Below are 16,231 nucleotides of genomic sequence, written 5' to 3'. Positions count from 1 at the left end.
TTATAATATATGTAAATAATTTCATTTAATTGTTAAAATCATTATAACATTACATAACATTATTAAAAACAGATAATAATAACTTTAACACAAATCTAATTGATGGAAAGTTTAGAAAGTCACAAAGTAGAGAATGACATGGTCAATAAGCCTTGACATTCAACATTCACGGTCTGTACAATGTGGACAGAAGAAATCTGAGAGCATTCGTACAACTCTGACTTCTGAGCACCAATGGCCACATGCTGTGCATTGCTCCCACTTTACAAACACTATCCCATCGCATTGGCCAATTCCTGGAGGTGAAAACTTATTGCAAACACAACAGTTATTTGCTGGGTCATCTTCTGCTTAGTCACTCTCACTATCAGATGAAACATCATTTGTTTTCATATTGTGATCTTTGCTGCATACTCGGGCCGTTATGCTCCCTGCGGGCCGATTATCACTGCCCGGCCCGGCTAAGCCGTGTATTATCCTCTAAATAAACACTCATGTAACCAACAAGAAACAAATGTAACTTTCAGTACGTTTTGATTGTTTTATATTAATTCGTTTACTTTGCTCACTAGTCGTTGTAGTTGTTGTTTTCGCATAGATTTCACACAAACCAATTAAATCTATTTGGGTATACTTGTATCACTTAAGTCATAAATTAAGCCTATTTAACCTTTGGGACAACTCTTGCTTATACTGAATATAGCATTGGCGCAGTTTCCTCTCTTTGACTGCGTTGTTAGTTATGATGGTTCAATTCACTTTAGTGTATCATTGTATGTTTTATTGTTCGATATTCAATCATTTTTTATACCAGTGTTTTAAGAAAGGGGCATATATCAGTCGCACTGTTTATTTGTACATCTTTGCGCAATGTCCTGCCATATGCATAACTTTTTCATGTATCAATGCATGTCAACCATCATAAGACGGCATGTGTCCTTACCTAATTGGTCAAGGTCAGACTAAGAGGTAAGGTCAATATGGTCATAAAACAGCTAGCAAATTCCTTTCTCAGACATAACTTTGCTATATAATGAGGGATTCTTTATAATAACATGGCTATAAAAGTAAACCATTATATGTCGACGTGTCGCTTTTAACCACAGTCTCTCTGCGTCAACGTTCAAGGTCATGGTCACTCCGAGAGGCAAATAGTCAATTTGGCCAGTAAACAGCGTTACAATTTCTGTCTATTGGCCGTACCTGTGCTATTCATTGATGGCTAAATAACACGTCTCATTTAACTATTTGTCTACCTAGCGCAAAGTTTAAGGTCACACTAAAGAATTAAAAGATCAAATTAAGCCATCAAAAAGCTCGTTAGGATGGTAACTTCGCCATTTATCGTGTTTTTAACAGTAAATATACCACATAGGACTGTCGTTAGGCGACGTTTTATTTGTAACAACTGCCTTCCTACTTTAAAGGTCAAAGTCACACTTCGAGGTAAGAAGTCAAATTTTGCCATAACAAGCTTGAACATGCCTGTTTCGCCCAAAAATATGCCAGATATGAATCGATTTTTAAATAATTGTGAACGACTTCTTCATACAAAAAGCATAATTTTGACCATAAAACAGTTTAATCAGACTGGCACTTTATCCTTCATTATTGTGTAATTCATGTGATAGTCATTTGTAAGTCATGTTAATTTCATGTGTAAGTCATGTATCAAATTTCAAATTTAGCAATAAACGGCGTGTGTTTAACATATGCAAAGTTTTGTGACAAAATAAAACACACACACCCACGCACACGCATTCGCACACACACACGCGCACGCACACTTATCAGCGCGCCTGAAAATAATGGATTATTTTAACTGGAACGGTCGGATGTAATTAATGATCTGTAATTTTAATCGTATGCAAACAGCTATATGCAATTTTAAAGAACTGACATACGGAGAACCGGTCTGTCTGTCCGTGTTTGTAAAGCACTGGACGTCTAGAGTTCATACTAGTAAATAGCGATGACATATACAAGGATACAGGAAATCATGTAAATGCACAGGTGATTCAATTATTATAAGTCGGGTCAATTGTATCGGCAGATACATTAGCACAAATCCAAACAACAAATATAAGATATGTAATGGCGGTGTAAATCAATGCTTATTCAAAATGGCGATGAAAAGTATAGTATATATAAAATGGGCATGAAATAATAATTATTTAATGTTTGTGGGAATGTTGACCGAAATACTACAAAAACAACAAACAATACATACATTTATATTTAATAAATACTTATTGTAACAAGATCTTAGACCGAAGGTCATTCTAGTACATTTAGCTTGTTTAATTAATATCTTAATATTCGAAGTAGACAAACGTTTGATAAATATTATAATAGAAAGCCAGTGTAGATAATATATTTAGGCAACAACAGTTTTCTAAATCCCTATATAATGTACAAATTAACAAAAATGGTATTCATTCTCAAGTACACCCATATAACACAGTGTACGTAATCGTTCGCTTCATGGAATATTTCTATATCTACATTTTTCAATGAATAGTGAGTGTGCAGAACAGTGAAGTCTAGTCAAACAAAGTCTATCCCTCACATTTACAACAATATCTAAATAGTATTCAAAATAAAATATTTGATTTAAGTAAACGATAGGTATCAAGTTTGGGCAAGTAATCAATATCACTTACAATCACATCAAAAAGCGCCAAAATGGTTTGAAAATAATTGTAGTACCTGAAAGAATATTTTAGCAAACAAATAGTTGATTTTGACCTTTTAATGTCAATGAGCTGAGTTATTACTTCCCTTTTACCAAAGTCGGACACCGATTATTTATAGCCACACACACATTTTCAACACATGTTGATACCGATTTCACACCCCCTGTACGTCGATAATCCAAACTGAGTTGTATAATTCAAACTGAAGAAAAAAATGTCGGCCGAAACTGAAACTGAAAGGTAGGTGATTATTTTATCGTTTCTGCTAATTTAGTTACTATAAAGACGTAATTATTCTACACATGTGATAAGGAATGTCTGACACACACATGCCTTTTGAGTTTTGCAATGATTTACTAGTTTTCTAGTAAAAACGATAATTTTGTCTTCGAAAAATGCTAATTGTCATGAAATGCGACCTATGTGTTGAATTATTTACACGTTAATTGACAAAAGAGCGAACAAAACTCTAACAGAGATATGCGAAATTGTATCATGAATGTCCTTTAAAATTTTACTTTTAACACCTAGTGTGTTTCTGTGTTTAAATTATTCGTTTGCAGGACGGGTATAAAAGTTTATAAATCCAAACTGATATGACAATTTCTATGGATAATAACAAAACTGAAAATGAATAGTGCACAAACTGCGATGTATTGAACATGTTTTCCAAAGAAGGTTCGGTATTATTCTTTGAAAATAACTATTTATAACCAAAAACTCACACGATGTGTATAATGGAATATCATAAATACTTTCAACAAACATCAACATTCATTTATTTGTTATCAGTGAAGTCAATTTCAACGGAACTTGCATATATATACAATTGAGATTAGAAGCAAAATCAGCATGCGAAATTTGCATTCCACGTACACAGAGATGCCATAACACGTGTTCCATATCATTTTGGATAGCATGAAAAGCATATAAATTTAAAAATGTCCCTACTTAGTATTTAATCAATTGATTTAAAGGGATTCGAGTCGAAGCTGCTGGTAAAAGTGGCACTTGCCCCGCTGATTCATGAATTTGTCACCATATTAGAGGTTTCAAATGTTATTTGAGGCATCTGATTCATTATAAATTATCACGGACTCTAGATGAGACGGATATAAAACGGGACCGTATCGGCAAATAGTTTGTCGATACTTTGTCACGTGACCGATAGCTATCTATTAGCGTACATCGAAGTGCCGAGGTTATACATTTTGATGTACCCACTCGCGTCTTTTTTTAAATTATACTTTCATTTCTCGGCCGATTTTGACAAATTATATATCATTATAAAGCCTACGTTACGTAGTGTTCAGATATATAAATATATTTTTTATGTTTTTCTATTGATTTGGGCAGCCCGGCGAGCTATAACTTTAACTTTTGCAAATATCACACCGTTTTAGAGTCTAGATTTACGGTTTACATGTTCGTACTTTATACCGATTTGAAGCGTTTATATTTGGAGTTCAGTTTTAAAAATTACATCTTGCTTAGGAGAATAGAATTCTATATATAATAGAAAAAAAATGGTTTTAAAAATGAAATAAAGTAAGGAATGACTTTGTACGAAAGTAGCGCGCGGTCCTAACGCAGAGAACTGATGCTACGGTCTTGGCGATTATGCTTTTGTTTAGATACCGGCCATTTAATTTCCTTTGTCATGATTATTATATAAAAAAATATGGAATATATTAAAATATTTTGTTCACGAAGCTAATTATTAATGAAGCTTAATAAATTAACGATTTTAGCTCTTGTTTATAACACAGACAGGGTGTTAATTTTATGATGAGACAGCGAATACAGCGGACCCTCTTGATATTTCTTGGCCGGGATTTCCAAGAATCTTTGAATAATTTTAATTGATTGATAATTTAAGGTAAATAACCTTTCATATAATATACATAATAACCTCTTTAAAAATAAACAACAAACGATGAATGTTTTGACACCCATTTTATTTAAAATATGCAAAGCCGAAAATATCAAGAGGGTCCGCTATATACGCTGTCTCATCATAAAACTAACACCCTGTCTGTGTTATAAACAAGAGCTGTAATCGTTAATTTATTAAGCTTCATTAATAATTAGCTTAATTGATATTTTTCTAGAACAAAATATTTCAATTTATTCCATAAAAAAATATAATAATTATGTCAAAGGAAATTAAATGACCGGTATCTAAACAAAAGCATAAGCGCCAAGACCGTAGCATCAGTTCGGTGCGTTAAGACCGCGTAATACTTTCTTCCGTCTTCATTCCTTACTTACTTTCATTTTTAAACCATTTTTTTCTATCGTATACAGAATTCTATTCTCCTTAGCAAGATATAATTTTTAAAACTGAACTCCAAATACAAACGCTACAAATCGGTATAAAGTACGAACATGTCAACCTAGATTCTAAAACTTCAAACGGTCGGGGCGTTATGACCTCGCGCTACTTTCGTACAAATTCATTCCTTATTTACTTTCATTTTTAAACCTTTTTTTCTATCGTATACAGAATTCTATTCTCCTAAGCAAGATGTAGTTTTAAAAACTGAACTCCAAATATAAACGCTACAAATCTGTATAAAATACGACCATGTTTATCGTAAATATAGATTCTAAAACGGTATGATATTTGCAAACGTTAAAGTTATAACTCGCCTGGCTGCCCAAATTAGAAGTAAAACTTCATATTTATTTATATATCTGAAAACTACAAAACGTAGGCTTTCTAATGATATATTATTTGTCAAAATCCGCCGAGAAATAAAAGTAAAATTAGAAAAAAGACGTTAGTGGGTACATCAAAATGTATAACCTCGGCGCTTCGATGTACGCTAATCTTTAGCTACTGGTCACATGAAAAAGTATCGACAAGGCTAAACGCGCGGGGGTTACACATAAAATGTTTATTTCTCGTATTTAACTCGCTATAAATCCATTAATAAAAACGGAAATATACTAAAATTTATATATATTTTTGAAAGAGAATAAATAAGCAACAAGATAACGTATAAACCAATAAAATCGGATGATTAGTTTTTGCATACAATTGAATTTGCTACAGTAAGGGTCAAATACTCGATTCAACTCCTGTCAATATACGCTCCGTGACATTATATAAGAAAGATTGCATCGAATGGTACACAAATATTTAGTTGTGTTATGGATTAGTATTTTTTTTTCAGGCATTTAAAGGACTCTGTACAATAATAACATCTATAGTTTTCCATAACCTTCTGTTTTACCTGAAAAGAAAACCAAATCTTTTTTTATTATGATTGTTTATCAATGTGCTAAAATGCTTTTGTTGTCAGCAATTAAATAAACCTCGAAATATTTTACAAGAGTGTTCATTTTACATAGATCTTTACATAAAGACATCTTTCAGTTTGGTCATTATCCATCGACTTCCTTACGTGAGTTTGGAATTGCCCATACACTAGTTAGGTCATTATCCAATTTGTATATTCTTGTCCCAAACAAATACGAATATATTGCGTTTTCTAGCATTTACGCCAATCATTTTTTTACATACATATATGAAAGGTTAATACATAAGTCCAAGCATTAAAACATTAAAAACATTCGATTATAATTGTTTTTGGCCTAAAACTTTCGACAAATTCATTAAATTGTTCCACATTTTCAAACATATTCATTTTATTTCGACGTAATTGTTTTTAATTGTTATGGGTTTATTAGCGAATTGTATCCGGCAAATAACATTTTATCAAAAAAGAACGTTTATAATGTCACAACTTACCTTAAATAAACATGTTCTAAGAAATAAATGACTGGAGTCTTTATTTCTGTCGCCATTTTGTTCTTCAGTTTGAATTATCCTACTCAGTTTGGATTATCGACGTACAGGGGGTGTTTCAGCTCGATGCTAATAATAATGTTTGGATTTAACTAGTCTTTGAATAGGTAAATGTTATTCGAATTATCAAATTCATTTTTTTATGGTTAAATCATGTCCAAAATATTTACAAAAAAACAACATATTTACAACTGAAAACGAAAGTAAAAATGGCGACTGTGACATTTTCCAGTTCCTTATATTTTGTTTACATTAAGTTAAAAAATGAAGTTTTTGTTTGTTTTATTTTAATTGATTGTGAAATTTCATCACTTAATTATTTATATTTCCCACCTAAATTTGTTTTGAAAAATCACAGTTTTGTTTTGGAGAAATTCCTATCAGGAAATTCCCCTATACTCATTTTCTGTCACTGTATTAAAGTGAAAGTGCAATTTAAATTTTATTTTGCCATTGAGCAGCATAATGACCTCAATTTGCTTAATTTCATGAAAACTGATTAAATCTCAATTTTGTTTTACACAGAATAACATCAGACATGCAAGCTGGAAGATAAAAAGCCAGACAGGGTCAATGTGCAGAAGATGTCAAGGAATACTTTACATTCTTGAGAAGAAGTTTCATAACCTATTGTATACCGATCCAACAGGGAACACTAAGCCTCTCTGCCTAATGATTGTGCTATAAGAGGAAGAATAAGAATGCTGTGCATAAGGAACTATTCCAGTCTATCCCACTTGCAGATGTAGCAAAGCAAACAATATGTGACTAATAAATTATATGATATAACACCTAATTGTTGCACCAATTTCAAATCATGAGCAGTCTATGATAATGTGATGCAATAATTGTAGATTTAAGATTTAACTGCCTCAAGACCTCACTCATGTTTATGGAATATGTTTGAATGTATAAGACATTTTACATATACTCATTTTATTATGCATTTTGTTATCCCAACGCTTTTTGAAAAGCGTGTGGATATTGTGGTTATCTCCGCCGTCTGTCCGTCTGTCCGTCCGTCCGTCCTAGCCACTATTATCTCCTACACTTTTAGCACTAGAACCTTGAAACTTACACCCATGGTAGCTATGAGCATATGTGCGACGGTGCACTATCCGGAATTTTGATCTGACCTCTGTGTCAAAAGTTACGGGGGTTGGGGTGGGGCCGGGTCAGAGATTTTCCTGCGACTGCGATTCGAAAAAGGCTCATAACTACTGTGTCCCTTCAGATATTGCTTTCATATTTGGTATGCATGTGTATCTGGACAAGACCTTTCCATGCGCATAAAATTGTTCACCCCTGTGACCTTGACCTTGAACTTTCGGTCAGCTTTCAGGTTTCGAAATCTGCGACCGCGATTCGAAAAAGGCTCATATCTACTGTGTCCCTTCTGATATTGCTTTCATATTTGGTATGCATGTAAATCTGGACAACACTCTATGAGCATACAAATTTTTACCTCTCTGACCTTGACCTTGAACTTGGGGCCAGTTTTCAGGTTTTGAAATCTGCGACCGCGATTCGAAAAAGGCTCATAACTTCTGTGTCCTTTCAGATATTGCTTTCATATTTGGTATGCATGTGTATCTGGACAACACCTTTCCATGCGCATAAAATGTTTGACCCCTGTGACATTGACCTTGAACTTGAGGTCAGCGTTCAGGTTTCGAAATCTGCGACTGCGATTCAAAAAAGGTTCATACCTGCTGTGTCCCTTCAGATATTGCTTTCATATTTGGTACGCATGTGTATCTGGACAAGACCTTTCCATGCGCATGAAATTTTTTACCACTGTGACATTGAATTTGAAACTTTGGGTCCGCGTTTAGATTTCGAAATCTATTATGTGGTTATCTACCCAATCAGAAGAAGTGCACGCATTTTCATCGGACAAAGGAATTTTTCAACAATGAAGCTTGTGTATTGAAAACATATAGTTACACAGTATTGGCGCAGAGATGTATTTAGTAGTCAATTGTTTGTGTTAACTCATCTGTGAAATGGTTTAGCTCATCCATCTAATGTTTATACAAGGGAGTATAAGATATTGGCGAAAAGGGACACCTGTATATGAGAGAAGAGATAGAATGCAGTCAAGCATAAAAAGCATGAGAAACTCATGGAATAGAGCCTCAAGAATCTATAAAAGGGCTGAAACTTTCAATCTGTTCAAGTACACTATTAGACTCATTACTGAAAATCTGTCAAAATGTTTAAGTGGGAAAAATGTGAGAAACAATTTAAAGCAAGATGGACTTTGAACAGGCACATCAAAGACAGACATGAAATTCAACATTTTCATTGTTGTGTACAAGATTGCGATAGAAACTTTCTGAGACGCTAATATTTAGTCAACGATTTGACCTCAAAACATAACTTTTCCAAAACAGAAGCAAGAAGATTGGCTATAAGATAGCATGTTCAGCCATCTCATAAGTCATTCCAATGAGGATGACATGTACATAATGGACGTAAGTGAAGTTGATTCAGTATTAGATTTGTTAAGAGAGCAGGATGAGGAGGAGAAATTAGGGTATAGATTTTCACTCATTTTTTAGGTTATTTTACATTAACTTCTTCATTTCTACACCGAATTACTTCAAATTTATACTGAACATCTCTTATGACAATACGGTCAATCTCAACTATGCATGGCCCCATTATCAACCCTGGGGCGCCCCTGGGTCAAACATGCGGCGTGGGGATACGCGTCGGCCTCTGCCGCGCCATTTCTAGTTTAATTTTAAATCCATTCTAACATTATATGTCAACTTAAAACAACTGTATGCATTTATTACAATTTTTACAATGGTAACCATGGTGACCACAAGGTTGTGATCATTGCCATGCAACTAACACTTAAAAATTGATGATTCCTGAATGTATTGTCGTTTAATAGGTTTTAAGATAGCCATGTGTAAATTAATTGTACAATTAAATGAACATTGAACAAATCTGAGAACATTATGTTTGTCTATGTATGTTCTTAATTAAATAGGATCTGTTTTAATTCTTTTAAGATGTATATAATACTTGAATTACAATTAAATCTGAATTGCTAAGAGATTTTAAAATGCAATTTGTAATAACATTGTTTTTTTGTGTTTTTTTACAAGGTTAAATAAACATATTTAATGTTCATCTCTTTCAAATAAATAATTTTGTGTATAGATCTTGGTTTCCATGGTTAGAGTACAATGAAAACATTGAGATTTTTTGTAAACAATCACTGATGATTTTTGGAAAACAGTAGATTCAAATTTTGAAATATAATGGTACAGTTTGTAAGACATATTTTGCAGTGTCATTTAATTTGTTAAAATTTGCTAGTTGTAGGTAATCTTATCCGATCCAAATGTAATGCAAACGAATTTAGCGCAAATAACGACAAGAGTCTATATCTATTGAGATAGACACTATGACATTGTACCTGCATTAGGTATAGAAGAATGTTTTTTTTCAATTTATCATTTTCTTAACAAACGACAGTTAAAAAGTGCCTTTCATACACAAAATTTCAATAATTTGAATTATTAAAGGTGTTTCCATGGTAACCAGTAGACATTTTATATTGGTTATAATGTTTTCTAATTCTTGAGAAGTATTAAGTATATCATTTAAAAAAACATATGTTACTGATTTATTCATGCACTTATAGACTTATTAAAAAGGTATTTACATAATTCATTTACATGAAAATAAATCAAGAAATGTTTATTTTTTTGTGTTTTAATAGGCATTTCTAAATAAGCCGTTTTAACCTTAAACTGATAAATGTTGCACACATCTTAAATTTACCGTGTTAGGCATACATGAGCTTTCTGAATATGTGAATAAGTCAATTTTGTCCATGTTCCCCGTTTTGACCAAAAATCTTAGAACAGTCCACTTATATTCTCAGGTTCTTTTAAACAGACTGACCAAATGGTGCGATGAAAATAAAATTATATCTGACTTCAAATTTGGTTTCAAAGAAGGAAAGAGCAGAGTCGACTGTATCTTTATATTGAACAGTATAATCAACAAAGTCTTTAACGTGGTCAAAAATTATATTGCATTTTTATTGATTAGGCTAAATGTTATGACAGTATAAATATTTCATTACTATGGCAAAAGTAAATTACCGCACACATAAGCTCTAAAATGTTTTCTGCACTCAAAGCTTTGTATTCATCAGTAAAATCAGGCGTCAGGCTAAACAATAAAATATCCGAATACATCAATTCATACTCTGGTGTTGAACAGAACAGAACAGAACATTTTATTTAAGACTTGTACATGTACATCGTCTTCGATACATTAACATGTATAATACATAAAACAACATGACATAGCATTAAATGAAAGAGTTATACGAACTTTCATGTATTTGCTAAACAATACATACTCGAGAACTTATTCGAAGATGAACTGTGTTTTAGTTATTTACAAAATTAAGTGCATTTCTGTAGTTTAGAGCTTCCTTTACAAATTTACAAAGATTATTTATATCTGTCTTATTACCTGAGGTCAAACGTTGTGTAAATTTAAATACAGAAGGTTTAACATAGTAATATTGTTTAATATACTTCTTTCTAATTACAGTATAACAAATGCATATAATGACAAAATGGTACTCGTCCTCTATATCTCTAGAGTTGCAAAAGGTACAATATCTTTCTTCTCTAGGAATTTCTTTATAACGGCCTTTTTGTGTAAATAGAGGAAGTCCGTTTAATCTAAGTTTGCTCATAAAAAACCGATTACTTTTGGACAAAATATCTAGATATGGTTCATAGTAATGTGATTGTTTACAATACTTGTATAGATTTAACATAGAGCTATTTTCTATTTTAGACATAATTTCTTGCTTAAAAGTGTCTATAATACGGGTTTTAAATTCATTCAAAAATGTATCCTGATCGATAACGTTAGGATTGTCAAATATATATGCAAGGCCATATTCTGTTAACAATTTTTTGATATTGCGGCCCAATTTAAATGACCGTTATAACAATCTGCTACAGATTGTGAATAAATAGTTTTAATAATTATATTGTTTGAGGTTACAATTTTCAACCAGTATTTAATCATTCTAAAATACCTATTAATAAACAAAGGGTATCGTCTTAATTCATTATTTGTGACTGCATTACATGTATTTATTTTAACATTCAATAACCGCTTACAGAACTTGAGATGCACTCTTTCCAGTTCCTTTGACTTAGTATATCCCCAAACCTCACAGGAATAATTCAAAATAGAACTCACAAAGGCATCAAATAACTGACACATTGTCTTAGGTCTTAAGTCAAATTCCTTACACTTACACAAAAGAACATTCATAGCTTTCAACGCTTTTCCAACTAGATGCTCTTGATTTAAGATAAATTTACCAGTGTAATTAAAGACTTTTCCTAAGTAGTTAAAATCGCTCACAACTTCTATGTTTTCCCCATTGTATGTCCAGCTTCCAGTATGCCGTAAGCCACCCCGTTTACGAAAAACAATGATTTTTGTCTTTGAAGTATTTACATTTAGACCCCACGTGTCACAATATGTTTTTAAAATATTTAAATGTTGCTGTACTTCATATGGTGTTTTACCTATAATTGCCATATCATCTGCAAAGAGTAAAAGTATTAAAACAATATCATCAAACATAAGGCCACAATTTGTATCCTTTTGCAAAAACAACTCCAAATCTTCAACAAAGATATAAAACAAAAGAGGTGACAATACCTCACCTTGCCTAATCCAACTGCGTATTCAAAGTAATCGGAAAAATTAGAACACAATTTAACTCGAGATTTAACATGCTGATACATATCTCTTATAATTCTTAAAAGCTTTCCACGTATTCCACTATTATACAATTTAAAACATAAGCCATTTCTATAAATAGAATCAAAACATTTCATCATATCAACAAAAATAACATATAATCTCTTTACATACGTGAATAATTGATATGATTAAATCATTTATTTGCAGATTCGATCATGCCCTATATTGTTTTTCTTGTTTCGCAATACAATCTTTTAAATTGCGCCTCTTTGATGCTTTGGAGCATTGCCTTTGTTTTCATACTATTTTGATTTTGTATTTCTTTAGATCTATATTATAGCCATTAATGTTTACGCAGTGTCATTGTTTAAAACACAATCGTTTCATTTATAAACTCATTCATTGACATAAACTGACATGTATGACTAAAAATGATCTTTCATGTATTTTGAAGTCCACTCGCGCCTGAGGCCGCTATATGCAAGCATCCGGAATGTGTTCCACCCCTCCTATATAGTTAAATTACTAGATTCACAAAAGTATGGACACATTTTAATACAGTTGCGATTTTCAGCTTTTTTTGAATGAAAGGCATTGGCTTTTTGCAGTGGCCTTGCGCTGTGCGAGGAAACAAGATTAGCCCAAGGACATCACATCTGTCCGGTATGATGACCACGAGCCAAGCTCATACGTGCAGATAACGGTAATTGAACCAGGGTTGCCTAGGTCAGAGGCGCGTGTACCAACCACTGCGCTTACCGGACAGCCTGATCGTTTATCGATTGTATACTTGAGATTCATACCAAATGATTATGTGATTGCATATGCATGGACTCACCGGGGCGTATGTTTTGTATTTACACATGGCATCAGCTGCAGGTACATGTGGACATATCTAGATTATTTACAACAATTCTTTAGTAAAGGATTTCTAAAGCCTCATAAGGTATATCAGCTATATTACCGTTGTCTCTGTGGAGTTTGTATTCACAGGCCTTTTGCTCAAAACAAATGATGTATTATCAATGCGTTTCGGTGTGGCGTCCATCGCCTTCCGCTGAACAAGCGGCGTACTTGACGGCAACGGGGAGTGCATAAGGCTGGTGCTAGCCTTGCTTCCCTCACCATGTATGCAAGTATTCGTGTTTATTGTCCGGCGCTTGTACTTACAGTACGTAGAGGAGTTACCCTCAAAGTCGTCTGTGGACTTATCCGCCGACTTTTCCGTAGACCAAACGTTCAGAGACTTCATCAGCCGCCCCAGAAACACCCGCAAGGCTGCTCGTCTGAACTTCCTGTTCATGATGCCGTATATAAGACAGTTACAAAAGCTGTTGCTCAGCGTGAGCCATGTGATCGCGAAGTCAATGTCGTGATCGATGCTGACTTTAGCGGCCACTATGATTAGCGTCATCAGCGTCCACGGGGCTATCGTCAGGAAGAAGCCGGTCGTGATAGCCGCTAGGTATTTGGACGTCCGGATGTTCGCGTTGACCATCCACCCAGACTGCAATTTTTAAGCCACATTTATTAGTTCATAACAAGCAATTGACATGGAGCACAGTCCATAAGCCGACGAATTAAAAATAGTGTATACATAATTATAAATTAAATGTAAGATATTTTCGTATAATTATGGTATGCACACTTTTTGTTTAGGTATATTTAAACATTGTTAGTCCTTATCAATAAAATAAGTAGCAAACGCACGGTCACCAGTCTGTATAAAGAAAGAACACATAATTTATTACAAAACGACCACACATTTAATAGCAGGTCTAGTTACTACCTTGTCATCAGACGAGACGGTGAAAACCTTTCTCCTGTTTGCCGTCACATAGATGGACACATAGCAGAAGACAAATATGACAGTGGGCAGGAAGAAGAAGATGCTCAGCACGGTCAGCGTCAACGTCGCATTCTCGTAGAACGGCTCGCAGTTTATGCCGAACTCGTCGTAGTAATACTGCTTCCCGGCAAAAATGACCACTGCATAGCAGCTGAACACGATGACCCAAGTCCCAAGGATGATAAATAGGAAGCGGCGAGAGTTCATGTACGTGTTGTACCAACGGAAGTGGACGACGCAGTAGCGGTCGATGGCGATGACGACCATGTTCAAGGTCGACTCATGGAAAAGAGCGGATATGAGCAGCGCCTCGATCTGGCACATGGTGTTCCCTGGCGGCCAACAATGATACAGCGCTGGATAGATAGTGGAGGGACACACCAGCGCTCCGATACCGAGGTCCGTGCAACACAGTGACGTCATTATATAGCGTACGCGCTTCATGAACAGCTTTCGGGTGTCAGGGTGGTTGAAAACTACCAGGCAGCAGACGTTTCCGGCGATGATCAGTATCATGACTATAACGATGATTGAGCATTTTAGTTTGTCTGCTGATGTGGGAACATATGTGTTCCCATGGCAGTTCATTGACTGGTTAATCACTCCATACATCTCTTCAGAGTACTTCCGAATAAGCGTTAAGATATAATTATTGTAATGATATGCATCATAAGAATTCTATTCGAAGCAAATTAACACGAGACTTGCATTTTAGATTCATATCGTTTTGAAATAGTTTTTGGTAATTTTATATGTAATAATACACGTTCAGTCGGCGTTAACACATAACTGTGTATAAAAGTATTTACTCGCATATACATTTATGTCCTTTAAAGCAGATCTTCGTACAGTTTAAAGTTTCAAACGTTACATCTCCAACCAATTTTCTGCTTAAAATACGTCGTCACAGTATTGAGTTGTAATAAACGAAGTTCATTCAGTACAATTACTGGTACAAGAGTTCATGTGACACAATGACTTAACAAATATCTCCTCAAATAGAATTCAGTTCGATTGCCTTTCTTCTGCATTTTGTTATCTAAACAAAAACCTGCGTAAAAAACGCCTAGCTGCAAAATTGAAATTGCATGGTTATGTTTTATTGCACGACTCAGTGTAAGTCTGTAATATAGCGATAGTTAGATTCAAATATTTTACAATATCCTTGTCAGTATCCGCTTAATTTAGCGTAATACATGTACTATGTGCGTACGTGTCGCATATTTACTGGATGTCATCAGCACATGAAAGGAAACACTTGTTTTCCTGTTGTTTATCGAACCAGTCGCATCCGTATGTGTGTTAAGTGTACATGTGTATACCGGCAGATCGAAGCGACGACAGCACGCTCACACGAGTAAACCTTTGACTAATAACGAAAGCTTTAAAAGACGGATGTCGCGAGCATCCAATGTATATCTTAAAACTACTGTTAATTTAACCATTCTTGGTGCAAACAAACATCATATGACAAAATGATTCATAAAAAATGTACCTAAAACAAACGATTGCTTACAGTCGAACATATCTACATTTGTTTTTGAACTAAGTCATCATTGAACATCATTGATCATCGTTAGTTACAAGCATGCGTGTACGTATTACACGTACGCCTTATTGTGTAAAAAGAGTGCTGATTTCTATCAACCAAATCGCTAAAACACGGTCATTAATAAATGGCTTCACTAATCTCCGCGCAGAGGTGTCGTTCCTTGGTCTCACATACAATTTTATCAAGCTATGCTGGTTCCAGTCAAATCTCTGCACGGAGTTTGTTGTTTCACCTCTTGTTGGTGACGCTTTAAAACAGGAAGTCAAACAAACTAAACTGGGGAAATGGTGAAGAGGGTGAGTTGGTTATTTTTACAAATATTTGAACACATTTTTAAACATTTTTCGCCTTCGTTTCGAAATTGGCAAAATGGTGACAGTGTTGTAACCTCGTTTTTTTCACACATACTCGGTGCATGGATTTAAAACGTCATCTCCGTGAACTTAGCAGTGACATTTTGTTTGTTGTTGAAGGCCTCACAGTTCACGTCCTGTCATAGACGTGACAATAAATCACGTATTTCGTAAACATCCTCGGCATTGAACGAG

General features: G+C 34.3%; 1 protein-coding gene and 1 long non-coding RNA gene across 2 annotated transcripts in view; one reads left to right on the top strand and one right to left on the bottom strand.

Moving 5' to 3' along the window:
- The first annotated feature begins 2,802 nt into the window (after positions 1-2,802).
- On the top strand, positions 2,803-9,578 carry LOC127841758 (uncharacterized). The gene is made up of 2 exons (XR_008031317.1): positions 2,803-2,936; positions 7,036-9,578. It is a non-coding gene; the product is annotated as an uncharacterized LOC127841758 (long non-coding RNA).
- A 980-nt stretch (positions 9,579-10,558) lies between these two features.
- LOC127841756 (probable G-protein coupled receptor 21) overlaps positions 10,559-16,231 on the bottom strand; it is a 36,273-nt gene continuing 30,600 nt past the window's right edge. Inside the window, exons 2-4 of the mRNA XM_052370806.1 lie at positions 14,072-14,530; positions 13,247-13,789; positions 10,559-12,119 (exon numbers count right to left, since the gene is read on the bottom strand). Of these exons, the coding sequence (XP_052226766.1) occupies positions 12,102-12,119; positions 13,247-13,789; positions 14,072-14,530 (1,020 nt within the window). The 3' untranslated portion in view covers positions 10,559-12,101. The remainder of the gene's footprint in view (positions 12,120-13,246; positions 13,790-14,071; positions 14,531-16,231) is intronic.

The sequence above is a fragment of the Dreissena polymorpha genome, chromosome 8 (assembly GCF_020536995.1).
Source record: "Dreissena polymorpha isolate Duluth1 chromosome 8, UMN_Dpol_1.0, whole genome shotgun sequence".
In the NCBI taxonomy this organism is placed as follows: Eukaryota; Metazoa; Mollusca; class Bivalvia; order Myida; family Dreissenidae; genus Dreissena; species Dreissena polymorpha.
Note: the sequence above shows the minus strand (reverse complement) of the source record. Positions and strands in the feature narration are given on the sequence as shown.